This window comes from Rousettus aegyptiacus, unplaced genomic scaffold, assembly GCF_014176215.1.
Source record: "Rousettus aegyptiacus isolate mRouAeg1 unplaced genomic scaffold, mRouAeg1.p scaffold_m13_p_3, whole genome shotgun sequence".
Lineage (NCBI taxonomy): Eukaryota > Metazoa > Chordata > Mammalia > Chiroptera > Pteropodidae > Rousettus > Rousettus aegyptiacus.
Window position 1 is genome coordinate 15,164,706 of NW_023416306.1, and position 17,509 is coordinate 15,182,214.

Here is a 17,509-nt window from a genome sequence, read left to right on the forward strand (position 1 = left end):
GGTAGACAGCTGGAGATTGCTGTTAACTCACAGCTCACACGGGAAGAGTTCTACTCAGCACCCTGATCACCTCTTGGCCTAATTAGCATCACCCCCTCCCTTTTCTTTAGTTAGAACTACTTACTTCTGGATAATGCCATCACCACAGTACCCACTTCCATGGATGTATATGGCAGCAGGTGATGGCTCACTCTCTTCACTTCCTGAAATGGTGATGACCCGGTACTGGTACACGCTGCCAAGATTTAGGTCCCTGGAAAACATAAAGAAGAGTCTTAGCTACACAGATAGAATGCTGTGGGCAGACAAAATTGATCCCCCTTCAGCACATCCTATCAATCTTGCTTATTTTTGAAATCACACGCACATTTGGTTATCCAGTAATTTTTATTGTCTACTGAGGTTAAGGTCCTTTCCTACACATGATGGACTACACTAAAATGTACAATAACTAGCATCATTTAACAGCTGACCATGACTGTTACTAGGTATTTTTTATTGTTAATTTAACCTTGACAATAACCTTGGTGGATAAGAATCAGATGGTATGTGGCCCATTACGAGGTGTTTGGGTGAGTGCCGTCCAGAGAAATATAAATGGGATAAGCAAAGGCAGAGAGGTAGGCAAGTACCAGGACGGATTCTGTGGGTGTTGTTCGATCCTTCCCCTCATTTTAAGACCTGAGCGGAGACCACGTTGCACGTGAGCAAGCTCTTTCCTAATGCTGCACCACCAGCAGTTTCTGCCCCCCGCCTCCACTGGCTCCTCCCTTTGTCTCTCACTCTTGACTAAAGTAATAATAGCAGCATCCATTAATTGAATGTCAGGCCCAGGGCTAAGCGCTTTTCACGTACTTTCTCATTTGAGAATCAAAACGACCTTCCATGAGTACCAGTCTGTTCATGTTTATTTTACACAGGATGAATCTGAGGCACAGAGAGGTTAAGCATTTTGCTTACAATCATATGCTATTAGATGGCATCTTGAATTCTGTTTCGCTAATCTCTAGTTTAGGCCTGTTTTAATAATCTCATCTCTTGCAAAGGGGGATCTTGTCCCAGAATGGCCATTCTAGGCACTGGTTCCTACCAGATTTCCAGTCGGCCTAGAATGCATCTCTCTTCTGACCTCAAGACCTTCTAGTTCAATGCTTGTTGTGACTTCCCTCCCTCACTCAGCCCCTTTCAGCCGCTGCTTGAATTCATCCCACCATCACACAAACCTGGCCACTGCCAACTCTCCTCCAAGGCACAGACGAATTTATGTCAATTCCACATGGCCAAATCACCATCCCCACTTCCTGTTTGACCACTTTCAAAGGGAGATGTTATTCTTCCATTTCCTCTCCCTCTGCATCAATTATTTACTCTTTAATAATTAAGAAAAGTGTCATGGGAAAAAAACACAAAATGATAACGAAGAGAATTCCTATCAGATTCCAGAGTTGGGGGGGATTTCATAAACAAAAGGACGATGTCAAAAAATCTCAAGTTCTCCTGCCTATCTGTTGTTTCAGCTGTTGTCAAGGCTAGGGCTGTTTGGTTAAGGCCAATAAGATACCAGGTGCAGGAGCAATGGACAGACAATGTCTTCTGACTCTCAACACATCAATGAACTAGAGCTTACGAGAACTGAAGGACTCTGGAGAGGAACACAGCCTTCCTGAGAATGTGGGGCTTATGACCCAAAAGAATTTGAGCAGTGGTGGAACAGACAGTAATAATGAGGGTAGAATAGAATTCCCTGTGTATTCCATCAGTGCTCTGTTAGACTAGGTTGGTTAAAGGCATACAAATTCTGAGAGATTTTATGGATGAATGTACGAATCACTGTTGCCTTGTAGACTTCTGAAACGCTAATTTGTTAACATAATTACATTATTTCTTTCTCTTTTCCTCCTTCCCTCACACCTTTCCTTCTTTTCTTCCTTCCTTTTTCCTTTTTTTTTTTTTTTTTTTTGGTTTATTGGATATTCTATCCACCTCTAGACTAACAAATGTATACTTTTTTTCTAGTGGTGCTTCTAAAACTGGAATGTAGTGGGGGAAAGTTTTTTTCCCCCCAGGGGATACACGAAGGCACAAGATAAAGAGGCAGGAATTCTATATAGTACATTCATTTTGCTCTAAAATATGGAGGCATGTTTTATATTAAACAAACATGGCCATGTTATGAAATAAAAAGAAATTTTCTTCAGGCTACATCCCAGGCCACTGGGGGCATATGCTTACTTTCTGAAGCAGATGGAGTATTTCTGTGAAAATGCATGAGTATGAAAACTACTTCTCTACATTGTGTCTTTTATTGGTGGTATGTGTCATAAACCATTTATGGTTGATAATATTTAAGGTTCTCTAATAAAATTTGTGAATGTTTTCTCCCTCCGCCCTTCCTTGCTCTCCTTCTTCCCCTCATTCTCCTCTGCCCTCTCAATAAACACAACTTTGAGGCAAGCAAACACATGTTTCTATTCTGACCGCATCACTTACTAGCTGAGAAGTCATAGGCAGGTGTTTTACTGCCTTGAGCCTATTTCGAATTAGTCATAAACCTGGCCTCACAACATTTTCCTATAGCTTGAATCTGAGAACATACATAAAGACTATGATAAATAGATAATAAATATTAACCCATTACTATTCATATTTAGTTATCAACATTCTCATTCATTGGTGTTAGGCTATCCTCTTTTTATTAGAAGGAACGGAGTAAAGGTAACTACATGGAACCTGGATCAGGTAAACTCATGAGGATTGGGCCACCACCTACTATGTATGTCATAGCTTGACAGAAAGTCTCTTTTCTACTGTATCATTTGGCTAGAACACCCTCACTGCTTGCGGCTTGCTCTCTCTCCAGGTGGCTATTCCAACTTCTGAAAATTCTGGATCCCATAAGTTTTGTCTTTACCCTGGGGCAAAATCTGTCTCCCAATAACTTCCACCCACTATCTTCCTTCTTACTCACTGGCATCACATAGCACACATCTGATTGGTAGACCAACCTGAATAACTTTCCTTTTCCCAACTGTGTGTGCGTGGCTCAAGTATCATTCTCTCAGGAAAGCCTGACAACAGCTCTATGGAGTAGGGGTTGTTATCCCAAGTTATTGGATAGGAAAATAGAAGTTCAAGTCACTCCTTTCATAAAAAGGTAGGGATTTTTGTGATAAAACTACGTTTTCTTCAAGTTCAAATTAAAATGCAGGCTAAACAAGGGTGTTTAAGAACCTAGGTAAGACAGAATTCCCTCAGGACAGGCTAGTGTCTTCTGAAGGCTTTGCTGAAGGTTAGGACCTATTTCATGGTTGGTCTAAAAGTAGGACATTTATTTCAAGTTGTTCCTTTCAGCTGCTCCTAACACCATCTGGAAAGTCTCACACTCACTTGAGCTCCTTCTCCTCCTATGCCTCCCACATCCAGGCAGACCCTAAACCCTGTCAGTTCTTCCCACCCAAAAACTTCCACATTGTTCCCTCTGCATCCCTGCTGCATCCAGCATCTCAAACTTGATGGCTGAAGCAGCCTCTGGCTTGCTCACCTGCCTCTCGTATCTTCCTTTTCCAGTTCTGCCAACTCCATGAGGATACCGTTCAATACAAAGAGCCCCTCTCCGGCTCAAAAATCTTCTCACTTAGTGCAGTGGTCAGCATGCTACCAAGCTGCAACAACTTCCTACTTACTCTTTGTTTGTAACTAAAATTTTACCACTTCATTTGAAGCATGATTGTTTCACCACTTCTGATTTCTTTCATAAAATTCTGGATGCCATTTTAAATTAAAAAAAAAAAAAACCCAACCTCCATTAGTATTTAATCATCCATTCTTCAAACTGCATCTCAGATTAATTTCATGTTTTTAGGTAATAAACTTAAGTTGCAGTGTTTAAATGTGATGAGATTGTTTGGCTGTTTTCGAGGAGTCATTTTGTGCATCCTTTGTATGACTTAAAAAATGTTTTTAACATTTAGCTGTTGTTCTTTTACAAATATCTCAAATGACATATTTGCCTTAGGTTTGCATTTCTGGCAAGTTAGGACCAAAAATCTGGCATTCTTACCAGGTATGATTTTTCAGTATTGTTCCTCAAAAATGTCATATTAATGGTAATGTGTATCAAATTTGGAGTGTGATCTTATTGTAAAATTTAGTTACAGACTGTAAAGTCTTAATATTCATATATACATATGTATACACATGAGAAGACTAAGCACCCTATGACTTAGCTTTTGGCACAAATTACTATTTTTTAAGGTGCTGGTGTGTAGTTAATACGGTAGGTCAATTAAAACCCATCCGAAATCTGTACGTATGTCGCTTCACTTCTTTAGCTCAGTTTTTCTACATCTTAGTAATCTATGATCTTCGTCTCTAACCAATGTAAAGATAAAATGAGAAATATGAAAGTATAATAAAAGAAAAATGGGAAAGAGAGCCTAATTGCACTATGGCAACGTCCCATTTTGTTTCTTACAAGAAACCGTCTCTGAGCCTTGATTTTGCTGTACTGACTGCTTATTGTTTCCATATCACAGCATTCATTTGCCACACTACCTCTCCGAACAGTCTGCGACTGAATTGTATTCTTTGAAAATTTTTCTTCCGAAATAATAATAGCAATTGTCGTTCCTATTTGTTGACTATTTATCATATGCAATTGTCGTTCCTATTTGTTGACTACTTATCATCTAGAACTTTCCATGAATAATCTCTTTTAATCAAAACAACAGTCCCTTAAAGAATTATTATTATTTCCCTTTTCAGATGAAGGCACTAATACTTAGAGAAGTTAAGCTACTGCCCAGAATCACGCTGCTTTTATCACAGGACAGGAGGGATGTGTCCCGTGTCTCAGGTCGGTCTATCTAACTTCATCCCAAGACAGTGCTTTCTGGAGCTGGAAGCTGTCTTGAACTGGAACAATATAGCAGAACGGAAGTTAAGAGACCTAGTTTTGAACCAAGTACAGTCTACATTCTAAAGGCCAGTTAGAAAGTTCTAGAAGTTAGGAGAAACACACATTCTCTTAAACATTACTACTCCGAGAAGCCATTTCCTCTTGCTAACCATTCATTTCTTTATCCATCTATAAAAATGGGAAACTGGGAAGAATGTGATGATCAGCTCTGCAATCCAGAGTTCTAATCTAATGAGGAAACCTTTGTTGTATCTTTCTGTTATGAGGTTTTCCGCAGGCTAGGAGCTGCCTGAGCAGTTAAAATTCCGCACAGAGAATGGGTATAGTTCAGGATCTACCACCCAGACTGTCCAAGCTGGAAGGCACAGTGCCGGGACCACCTAGGATGTCTCTGGCTCAGGAAGAGCCCAAATATTCCAGTTCTGCTTCAGGCTAAGTATCAGAGAGTAATGCCTGAGCACTTGGTAGACCTGCTTCTAGCCAAGAATGGAAAGAGAAGAACACAATCACCTTTGAACCATGAGATGTTGTGCCAAGGGGCCTTATAGTACTATTATTATTGTTTTAATTAGAAAAAAAATATATCAATGCTATAGAAAGGTATAGACGACACTGTAACAAATGTCCTTAGACTTACTACCCAACTGTGTCAAATTATAACGTTTTGCTGTATTTTCTTCATATCTTTTACTTTTGATGTAGAAGAAATTAAATATACTGTTTTGTATATTTGTTTTCAATCCACTTGAGTGCCCTTCCTGCATCCTATTTCCCTCCTTTCCATCTTTTTATACTTTTTGTACATATGTATTGCTTTGCATATTTTAATCTTCATAGGTGTGTCAATACTATTTTTATTATGTATCTGACTTTTTATTTTTTTTTGCCCAGTAATGTTTTTGAGATCATACATATTGATACAAGTAAACCCATGTCATTATTTTCACAGGTGTAAGTATTTTACTTTACAAATATACACACATTATTTGACCATTCATTTCTTGATAGGCACCCAGGTTGTTTCTATTAATATTACTATCATTACTGCTTAATTCTTTTCGGTTGTTTTCCGATAACAATACTGTAAACATTTATGTTCATGTTCCTTCACACATGAGCAAGAGTTTTCTGAAGGAAATACTTCCAAAGTGGTATCGTTAGGTTAAAGGTAATCTCATCTTTAAGTTTATTATATGTTGCCAAATTATTCTCCAAAATGGTTGTACTAATTAACATGCCTACCAACAGACTTCCCATTGCTCTAGGTCTTTGCCAGCAATGATCCTGCCAAACATTTAATTTTTTGCCAATCTGATTAGTATTAAATGATATCTAGATATTGTTTATTCTGCATTTTCCTGATTATTAACAAGACTGGATATCATTTCATGTGTTTGTTGACCGCATAGGTTTCTAGCTATGTTCACTGTTCATCACTGGTGCCTGTCTATTGATATGTAAGTGTATTCACATATACTAGATACTTGTCCTTGGTAATTATAGGTACTGCAAAATGCCATTGCCAGTTCTGTGACTTTTATTTTTTTTTATTCCATTTATCCTGCTTTGTTGAACAGAATTTTTAATCATTTCCTTCATGACTTGTGCTTTTCATGCCTTGCTGAATACACATTTCTTTACTTCAAGGTCATAGAATAGTTTCTTTTATTTCTTTTGAAGAGTTTTAAGGTTTTTATTTTCACATGTATGGCTTCAATCATCTATACTGTAGTTTTTAAAATGATGCATGGTTTTTTCCTTCAAAATTCCTCTTTACTCTTCCACATGAATTTTAAGTTTTATTTTTAAAAATTTCTGTTGGCATTCTGATTCCAATTTCATTGAATTTATAGATATATTTAAGGAGAAAAGATGTTTTTGTAATATTGCATCTTCCCATTTATATGCACAGTTTATCTTTTTATTTATGTAGGTTATCTTTTATGGTTTCAGTGAAGTTTTAAGGCTTTCTTCATAAAAATTGTGATGATTTTTTAAATTAGATATATGTTCTTAATTCTAAGTATCTTAGAGATATCAGTGCTATTATAAATGGTACCTTAAAACTATCTATCTATCTAATTTGCACATATACACATTCATACATGTATGTCTGTATTTGTATAGTCATATTTGAGGATGATAAAAAATAATTGAGTTTTATAAATTGATATTCTATTTCAAAGTCCTCACAGACTATTTTATTAGTTCTAAGAATTTGTTGATTCTTATTAATTTTTCAATGTAGTCTCTTACAGATGAGGATAATGATAGTTTGCTTCCTTTCAGTTCTCAGAATTTTTATTTATATTTTTTGTCTAGCTGTGCTAGGTGAGACCAATGGTGTTAGTGGGCATTCTTGGTTTAAACCTGAAAACAGAAGGAATATTTCTTATATATTACCATTAAGCATAATGCCCACTATATTTCAGTACATGTCCTTTATTAAATGTTTCTTTCTATTCTTTTAATCATGAAGGGACCTGATTTTATCAAGAGTTTTAAAATGCTGCGTCTAGTGAGATAACCTTGTTTTTATAAAAATCTGTTAATATTACTTCATTTTTAGAGCTCATGAAAAAAAGAGTACAGGATAATTAAATCCAGCTAATTAGCTTTATGTTAGCTAATTATATTTATAGTTTTGACTACTTCTTCCAAATTCTGGATAAACATACTTGTATCATTGAATTTGTTTATACATTCATTCATCCAAATAGTATTCATCGAGTCAACCCAGATTCTCCTAGGTTTCAGGGATTCAAAGATCAAGAAAATATGGTCTTGCCTTTCGGATGCTCAGAGGCTTGTAGGGAGAAAAAAAAACATTAAAATTAATGGCTTTAGCATAGCCTAGAAAGTATAGGGGGCTGCAGGACCTTAAAGAGCAATATGTGACCTGGGCTGATCTGCAGAGAGTCTGAGAAATGGCTTGACTGGAGAAAGGTAAAGAGAAGACAGATCGGGAGAAGCAGGAGAGAACTGGCTTCCTAGGCAAAGGACATAATCATATTTATTTTGTGGAAGACAATTCTGGTAGTGATATAAATAATTGGTTTTGGGGAAAGGGGGAAAGGGAGACCAAATATTCTCTGTGGAATGAAGGATGCAGGAATAAACTGAATACCTACCAAAGTTGGAAGCTAGGCTAGATGTCTTCATATTCTATTTTGTGTAAAGAGGACTACAACAACAAAATATCCTTCTCCACTGAGTGACTCTGGAACCGGGTCGTCTTCTCAAATAATTTATTTCTTAACATTCATACATTAAGGTTACACTCAGTTTTTTCTACATGTGATAACAATATACTCGATTCCATTTTCATCTGTGTATCACCCTGAATTCGTAAGAGAACACTTTACTTCTGTTTAAGGCTGAGAGGTATTTTGGTCTTACTTTTTATTGGGGGGGGGGGGTGGTGGCTGTCAACAGATTCAGGATAGGGAGCATCATATGCCCTTGGAAGGGATATCTGAAAGGCAGTCTGACATCACTATGCATGTCATCTAGATCACATGTCAGGAAAAATGGTGTGGTTCTTTCGTTAGCTTTGGTTGTGATTTTAGATGAACGAGTTCTCCTCTCTGAAACGCAATTTCCTTGGGCCATCACGTGTGTGTGTGTGTGTGTGTGTGTGTGTGTGTGTGTGTGTGTGTATCAAGAATAAGATAATATGGTCTCATTTCCCTTGTATAAGTCAAATAAAGGGCACATGTGGACTTGCTAGTAGGAGTCATCCCAAAGATGAAGATGCCATCATTGGTCTCAAACAGTTCAAAGGGCAAAAGGGAGGATAAGAACAGTATGATTGTAATACAGGGAAGAGTCTAAAGAGTACCAAGAGAGAGGACTAAAAAGTGGTTGGAAGGATGAGAAAGGCTTAGGGAGACTTCTGACATCTCGACTAGGTCAAGTCCCTCTATAGGTGTCTTTGACACCCCATACTTTATTATAAAACTTGGCACACTTCATTACAATCAGATGTTGAATGCCTGGTATTCCCCGATGTAAAGTGCTTCAAGGACAGAGAACATGTAAGCCTTTCATTGCTATAACTCTGTGCCTACCACAGTGCCTAGCTTGGAATAGGTTTCCAACAATATCTGCTGAATGCATTAAAGTTTGAGCCAGCACACGTGAGAAAATGTCAAAAGATAAATGGTAAGTATGGTGTTCTGAGCAACAGGAATAGCACAAAATAGGACACAGTTAAACCTTTTTGGATAAAGAACGTTCATTTAGACTGAAGTTCAGGGTAAGCCACGGGAAGTGCTAAAGTTTTACTAGAATGGTCAATTTAGCGTGTGCTATAGATGGTGGATGCCGGCACTGAGTGACAGAAAGCCACCGTTATAAAATCAGGGGACGATGACTTCCTAAGCATACTCCACTCCTCCAGCTGTAGAAGTCAGAATTAGACGTGCTAACAGCAGTCAAGATACTGAACCAGCATCCAGGTCCTTAGACAGCCCGGGCTCCCTCCACTCCCATCTATCCCTCCTTCCAGGCCCCGGCACTCAGCAGACTGCAGTGCTTTTCACTCCACATGCCCTTGGATTAAAGCAAAGCTGTGATGCTGAGATCCAGTTGCCAAGACAGAATCTTTGTTTGGAAGAACGGACCTTTTTTTGCAATATCCATTGGCTTATCCTTCCCCGGAGAGCTCCAACCCATTGTCTGGATTCAGTGAATGAAGAATGAGATGACAGGGGTCTGAGAATCCACAGGATATTCAGATCCCTCCCAACGGGACTGGAGTTTGCCCCTCTCACACAGGTAATGCAAAATTTCATCCTTTTTTTTTTTTTTTTCATTCTGACAATGCCGCCCTCACTCTGCATAAGGCTCAGAAAGGAGCAAATGTATACATGCAGCTAATTAATTCCAGCAGCCTTTGATAGAATTGTCCAAAGATTTGCCCTGGTACCAATTTAAAGCACAGTAGCAAATTTAATAAAACTAACAGTTTGCAGCCAAGGCCTTTGTTATTTTGTTTTAATCATCTTTTACCACCAATTGAAATGATTTTCTACTTTCTTGGTGCAATGAAATGAAAATACGAGGGAAAGAATGGAAGGACAATGTGGAAATTAGAAAAGACCCGGAGCTTCAAACCCTGGGATAAGGTAATGGCAATCCCGAGGTTTAACTGGTTGTTTGAATCAGGCAGAGATTAGAAGGGAAGACATTTACCAGTGTGGGGGAAATGCCACACCTGGAGAGCATTAAAGAAAGGCAAGCGGAAAAGATCTACAAGGGACTCTTGTTTTTCCTGAATGCAACCAAAGGCGATGTGTGACAGCTTCCCCAAACACCCCTGCCGGTGATGGACAGGTCTCTTGATTACAGAGCAGGGGCTTGTGACAAGGTGACTGGTCGCCAAGGCCTCTGGGAGCCCAAACACCAGATACAGTTGGAGGTAAACAAGGCATGCAGCATAGTGTGAAAATCGAGGCCAAGCGGGGCCAGAAAGTCGAGCAGAGGGGCCCAGTGACAGCTGGTGATTGAGCGGCACTAACTGAACACAGTTGTTAAGACCAGGGGCCAGTGGGGAAAGCAATCTCCTTTCTCCTCCCTGTGGCCTCTCTGGGTGGCCAGCAATTTTATTACTGGCAGAGGGCGAGCCCAACAGCATTTTCGAATTTGGCACCACATCTAAAACCATTCGGGGGCTGGGCTTCTCTTTCTTCTCTCCCCCCACCATGAATGCTTTGGTTTCGGTGAAAGCCGGCATGCAGTTAGCAAACTCCATTTCCCCTCAAATTTTGAAACCCATGTGCACTTGGGGAAAATGTAATCCTTATGTTTCTGATTCATTTACACTTAACTCATCAAAACGCTATTTTGTAAGAGCTATTTGATGTCTGCGAAGTCTTCTGAGCTCTTTTGTAAGCCTCGCTTCTTAGAAGCAGGAAGTCACGTTTCTGACGAGAGGGAGAACTTGAACCTAAAAGGTTGAGTTTGTTTTGAAATGAGGGCTCTTGGAGGGTCACGTGGATCCTGAGCTTGGCCAAATGTGTTCTCTCATTTCCTATACCAGCCCCCCTCACCAGCACCAGCTGCCATGACGTTACTGCTGTCAGCTCTCTATGATTTCACTCTGAGCATCCACCGGAGACTTCTCTGTGATCAGAGAGAGCCCAACTCAAATCTGAGTCCCAAGGTCTGGCCAAACTCCAGCACTCCATGATGTGGGAGAAACAGCACCTGGATCAGGAATCAGGTACCACAGGTTCTATTCCTTGTTCTGCCATCAAAGGGCTGTGTGCCTCTGAGAAAGTGGCTTCCCCTCTCTGGACTCAGTTATGTCATTTGTAAAGTTATCAGTGCTCCAATGCTCCTTCCAGGTCTGAGAGATTTTCAGCCTAATTCCTAGACAGTAGGAAGTCTGAGCATCTCAGAATTTTCTTCAAAATTCTGGAGACCAAGTTTGTGTACAAGGGGCTTAGCTCAAGAAGGAAACACAAAAATGTGAACACAGAGCTGAATGGCTTCAGATATCACTTACCCCAAAGTTTCTCATTGTGGGTTGGATACCAAAGCCCAGAGAAGGAGAATAAATTGCCCCACATCACACATAAAACTAATGGCAAAGTCTGGCTTTCCTAATATTTTTGACTAACGTCTTTGGATGGAAGTTTCCAAACTTTTCAATTCATAGGACATTGATGCCGGGGCAAAAAACCATCCTACTCTGACAAGGATGAGAAAGCCGGCCTCAGAATGGAATGGGGGGACTGGCACTTCTGAGTGAGGCACAGTGAGGTGGCGTCTGGCTCATATTAAAGCCCATGAGTGAATGATTAATCCTGAGTGGAAAATAAAGCCCACGCCTTGTAATGTTATAGGTATTAGTGCTACGGAAGATTAACCCCACGATCCCCTCAGGGGACCTTTTCAGAACATTGGACTACACTGAGAATCAGGGGATGATGAAAACAGGTGGTCTCACAGGTCCTGTCCACCCGCCCCCAATACACAAACATACTCATTCACACACTCATCTGCGCATATGCACATGCGCAATGCTCAGGCTTACCTCGATTGTTCTGCAGCTCTACACAGGGAAGAAATGGGGTTCAAGGTGAACCTGCGCGCCCACCGCTGGCTCACAGGAGGGTGATGGAAAGGGATTCAGACTCAGCCTCCTCTTCGTGTTCCAACCCAAACATGCCTCTCCCTCCACGTCCTGTTTCAGTGAGGCCAGCAACACAGACATCTTCCATGATCCACTCACCTGCCTCCTCCCTCTATTCAGGCACCAAGTACTTCCATCGTATTAATTAGTATTGCTCAGCCCCATCCGGTTTTCTCTATTCCCGTCAGGACCACCAGTGCCATTCGCTCTTCAGTTTTGGTAACACCGTCTAACTTCCCTTACCATCCCTAGGTCCACCCAGGTAGCCACACATAGACCAAGAGCTGTCCTAAAAATGAAATTTAATCAGGATCCTTTCTTACTAAAGACACTCAAGGGTGGCTCCCCATCACCCTTGGGCTGAAGTTCAGACCCTTTAGCAGGGCACTCTAGAACCATCAATACTGGCCTCCTCTCTAACTGCCTGGTTTCTTTGCTCAAACTCTCTCAGATTTTACCCCTCAGCCAGCAGGAGCAAGGAGAATCAACTCCTTTCCCTGCCTAAATCCCCTGGCCTTAGCTTAAATGCCACCTTTTCCACAGGTTTTCATTGACTCTTTAAGATGAATAATAAGAGAAGCTCATGAGCTTCTCTTATTATTATTATTACAATTTTCTCACTGTTTTGTTACCATTTGTTCATTTGGCCACTTCCCATATTAATCAGACAAAGCTCCAAAAGGGCTGTGGCTTCCTTACTGCCTAGCACAGGGCCTGTTGCAGAGACAGTCCTACACAAACGCTTCTCGAATGAATGGAAGTCTGACTTCCATCACCTGGTCTAATCCCTTCACTTTCAGGATAAGGAAACTGAGGCCCCAAGAGGAGAAAGGACCATGCCACATGATTCTCTTTGGTCCATTTTATTATCTGGTAACTAATCTACCTCAGAAGTTAAAAGAAAGACCTCCAATATACCAGATATCATCTGTTTTATCTCAGATTTCTGACTACTTATCGACCTGCCACAGGACTGGTTCATCCATTCATTCGTTTATGCATGCATGCATTTATTAACTTTCTTTATTGACCATGCCTGGCCTTGCATGAGAAGCTGAGAATAATGTGACAAATACTACCTAGTCCCAAACGCTAGTACCTCACTGTCAAGTCAAAACGCCACTTAACAGAAAAAACACACCAATACATGCTGAAACTATCACAAAGGGAGAGCTTGGTAAACTCTATGAGAGAGAAAGTACATCAGGGAGGAGCTCTGAGTGTCCAAGTGTGCCTGGAAGTTTTTCTTTAGAAATGGCCAGTCTCCGAGCTCATGGTACAGACTTATTGCCAAATGCAACGTGTAACCTGCTCCTTCCACCCTTACAGAATTAGACACAGTCAGTGGTCTGAACAGAATGTCAGTACTGGGAATGTCCTTCAGAGTCATCTGACTATGCTTTCATGTTATAGAAGAAGGACTTGAGTCCACAGATGGGGAGTCACAGACCAAGGACATAGCAAGATTTCAGGTCAGTACTGTAATCCAGGTCTCCTGATCCAGGGCCAACATTTTGGTGGGTTTCCTCGTTTTTTTCCTTAGCTCCAGCTGCATAGATTAAAATGCGATTTATCTTTTCTTTTTTCTCATCCAACACTGAACCACAGCAACTCCAGTTTGTGTTTAGTGGGAAACAGTTTCATGTGTGTGTGTCTGTGCGTGTCCATTTGTTTGCCTTTCACACATACTCTCTGTCCTCGCCCTGGCTGAGAACAAACCTAATGAAAACCAAACAAGAGAATCACGAACATTTAAATCTTCATAGTTCCCCTGACTGCATGATGTTCTTGCAAGTCCATTATCTCATTAGTTTTTCAGGACACCCCTTGCGAAACTGCACAGACAGGAGTCATCACCTGCTTTTTCCAGGGGGAGCAACTGACTCTCAGACCACTGAAGAGACCCGGTCAAGGTCACACAGCAAGGCAGTTATGTGCTGGCCCGGGGATCAGATGTCCTGATTCTGAATTTGGCATCTCTAAGGCAAAAGTCTGAGGTTCCTGTTTTAACAGACACGTCACTAAGACACGTTCTAAAGATTCTCATCATGTCCAAGCACAGACTGGATGAATTTCGTCCACTCCTCTTGCCAGTCCCCACTGTGAGACAGAGTCCTCCATTCTTCCCACATCTGTAATTATTCTGACAGCTACTCGTTTTTTTCTCTTTCCTACTCATTTATGTGTTTTCTTAAAAATCAGGAATTAAAGCTGCACAGCCAAGTCCAGTCCATCCTACCTACTCCCAGGGTGAACAACAAAGAAGCAGAGAAGTAGGTGACATCAGGACATTGGTACGATCTGATTTCACTAATTCATTGTTTTCCAAAGGATCTCTTGATCCACCCCACCCTCTAAGCAAATTTAAATTAAAATCTATTCTTCTATTTCAGGAAATAACATTTCCCTCATTCCGAATTCTCCAACCAGAAATGAGAATCATTGGACAGCTCCTTCTTAAAACCTCTGCATCCGATACATCACATCGCCAAGTCTTGTTGATTCTACCTTTGAAACATACTTCCAGTTCACCCACCTCTCTATGCAAATAATCACAATCTCAGTTTGGACTTTAGCTATAACTCCTATTTGAACTTTCTCACTTTTCATCAATCCTTTCTTTACAGAGTCCCCAGAGTGATTTTATAAAATCTCAAATTTAATTGGTGTAGTCCTCTATTTCCAAGTGAATAAATCCAAACTCTATAACATGGGCCACAGTCCCTTCATTATCTGGCCCCTGTTTAGCTCTCCAGTTCTGCCTTCTATGTATTTCCCCTTCATTTAAGGGGGGGAATTATATTCTTTATAACTTTTTGTAATGATAATCTTTAGTTTGTAATTAGATTTTTATTTGGGCTATTATTCGGTTCAGCCCTCCTATCCAATTATAAAATTCAGAATTATGGTGCCAGCATTGAGACTGGCATGCTGTTGGGACTGTTATTGACTGAATGAAAGAATCAGTGAAAGAAGGAAGGAAGGAAGGAAGGAAGGAAGGAAGGAAGGAAGGAAGGAAGGAAGGAAGGATGGAAGGAGGGAAGGAAGGAACAAAGGAAGGAAGGAAGGAAGGAAGGAAGGAAGGAAGGAAGGAAGGAAGGAAGGAAAGAAAGAGAGAGAAAGAGAGAGAGACAGAGAGAAAGAGAGAAAGAAAGAAAGAAAGAAAGAAAGAAAGAAAGAAAGAAAGACAGAAAAGAAAGAAAAGAAAGAAAGAAAGAAAGAAGGAAGGAAGGAAGGAAGGAAGGAAGGAAGGAAGGAAGGAAGGAAGGAAGGAAGGAAGGAAGGAAGGAAGGAAGGAGAGAAAGAAAGAAAAGAATTTGTCAACAAAGCCTTGGGTCCTTCGTTTCACTTCTGTGGGCCTCATTTAGCATCTGCAGAAGAGACACTGTAATGGCCTGCTTGCTTTAAAGTTCAGTAGTGTGTCAGACTGATAACATAGAAATTTTTAAGATAAGTGAATTCAGTGGTGTTAGCATCAATCAGGGGCCCTTCACACTTTCAAAATCATGAAGATACTCAGAGACAGTCAGCACTTCTATGGCTGCTGCTGCTGACTCTGGAGATCTGTTGATTTTGCTAAACCTTTTGTTTACCCTAATGTTCTCAGAACTCGTATTTCATTCTGAGAGATACTTGGCCTAAGACTGATGAGAGGAGTTATAGGTAGATGATGCCCAGCTTCCAGAAATAGAGTAAGATTGTGCTGATTATGTACCCTGCTAACCTGGGCTAGGAAAAGAGGTATTTGCTCTGGGCTAGGAGAAACAGCTTTCACTCCTGATGCTGTTCTTTGTCTTGGGGAGCAGAACATCAGAACACAGCCCAGACCGTGTTCGGTAGACTCTGCTGAGGAGGTCTAGAATGGAGGACGCATTTCAGCAACAGGTTCCTGGAAACCACACTGGTCTGACAATGTCCACACTTTAAGACTCTTCCTCCTAATCTACTTACATTTATTCAAAAAACAAATGAAAAATCTGCTCTCTTCTTTTGTGTGTGTTTATTCAAGAAAAGCTAGTTTTGACAGCTATTTTCTCTATCCATCAAGATGTTGCCTCATCCTTTGCCTGTTATCATAGCAATGATTATGCTTAAAGTTTGTCAGACATATCCTTTGGGGTCAGGCAAGGAGATGTTAAACTTGACTCCAGCATCTATTAACTGAGGGACCTTAAATGAATGTGACCTATCTGAGTCACAGTTTCTCCACCTAAAAATAAGGCATACTGATCCTATGCCTCACTGGTAGGCTTACATGAAGTATAAGATGCATCTATGAAGTATTCACTACATGGTAGTTATTATTACTAGCGATGTTAGTACTACTAGTAGTGGATGCTACTAGCTTACACGAGGGTAGTTAACACAATGACTACATTTAGTCTCCACTGAGGGCAGAAATCAGGTTCATTTTTGTTACCCATTTTGTCTTCAGAACGTGGCATGTTTCTCAGCACAGAGAGCATATTAAGTTAACATTTAACTAATATATCAATGCATACATGATTACGCAGAGTAACTATCATAAATAACAGCACCCTCCGGACTACCTACTCCACCCTAGATTCTAATAACACTGATGGATATGAAAGAAGGCAAACGTTAAAAGCCCAATTTAACAAATGGCCAAACTGAGGTGTAAAGAAATTAACAACTGGATAAAACTTAAAGATATTAATAGTAAGTCACAGAAAAAAAATGTAAATAGCCAGTAATATTTGAAAGATGCTTAGTTGAGATGTTCGGTCACAAGAACATCAATGAAAAGTCATGTTTTACTCATCCAATGGCCACAGACAAAGCACTCTCGTTTTGTCCAGTAGGAGTGATGACGCGGAGCAGCAGGTCCTGCACCACACTGCTGCTGCGATGTGAGCTAGTTCACGCTCTCTGAACGCCACAGGTTGTAACCATTAAAACGAAAAAGCCTCATGTTTTATAACCCAGCAGTTCTATTTCTCAGCATCAACCTGGAGAAATGCTCACATGTGCCTGCAGGAGGTTTATCTAAGAGAGCTCACTGCAGCATTTGTTTGTAATAGAAAAATGTGAGAAATAAACCTGTTTGGCCAGCTTTAGGGGTCTGGCTATTCCTAATATGGAATACTAAACGGCAGTTAAAAAGAATGAAGTAGATTTAAGAACTAAAGTGATTCAATAGCTCAGATTACTACATTTTCCACCTCAAATCTCTACATTAGTTCTGCGATTGAACATGCACTTATGCTGTGAAGTACCATATGTTGGCGCATTGACTCATCGATTCATTCATTCATTCCTTTGTTTATCAATGTTTGCTGAGCATCTACTTGGTTTCAATCATCTGTACTGGCAGATCTCTTCAATGCTCAACTCTTTCATCTTTCAGGTCTCAGCTCAGACATCTCTTCCAAGAAACCTTCCTTAACCACTTCAAGCTGAGTTAGAGCCCTTCCTATGTTTTCCCACAA

General features: G+C 40.4%; 1 protein-coding gene across 1 annotated transcript in view; it reads right to left on the reverse strand.

Moving 5' to 3' along the window:
* The window catches only part of PAPPA (pappalysin 1), a 221,432-nt gene that overhangs the window by 122,232 nt on the left and 81,691 nt on the right, over positions 1–17,509 (reverse strand). Inside the window, exon 8 of the mRNA XM_016152350.2 lies at positions 125–253. Within this exon, the coding sequence (XP_016007836.2) occupies positions 125–253 (129 nt within the window). The remainder of the gene's footprint in view (positions 1–124; positions 254–17,509) is intronic.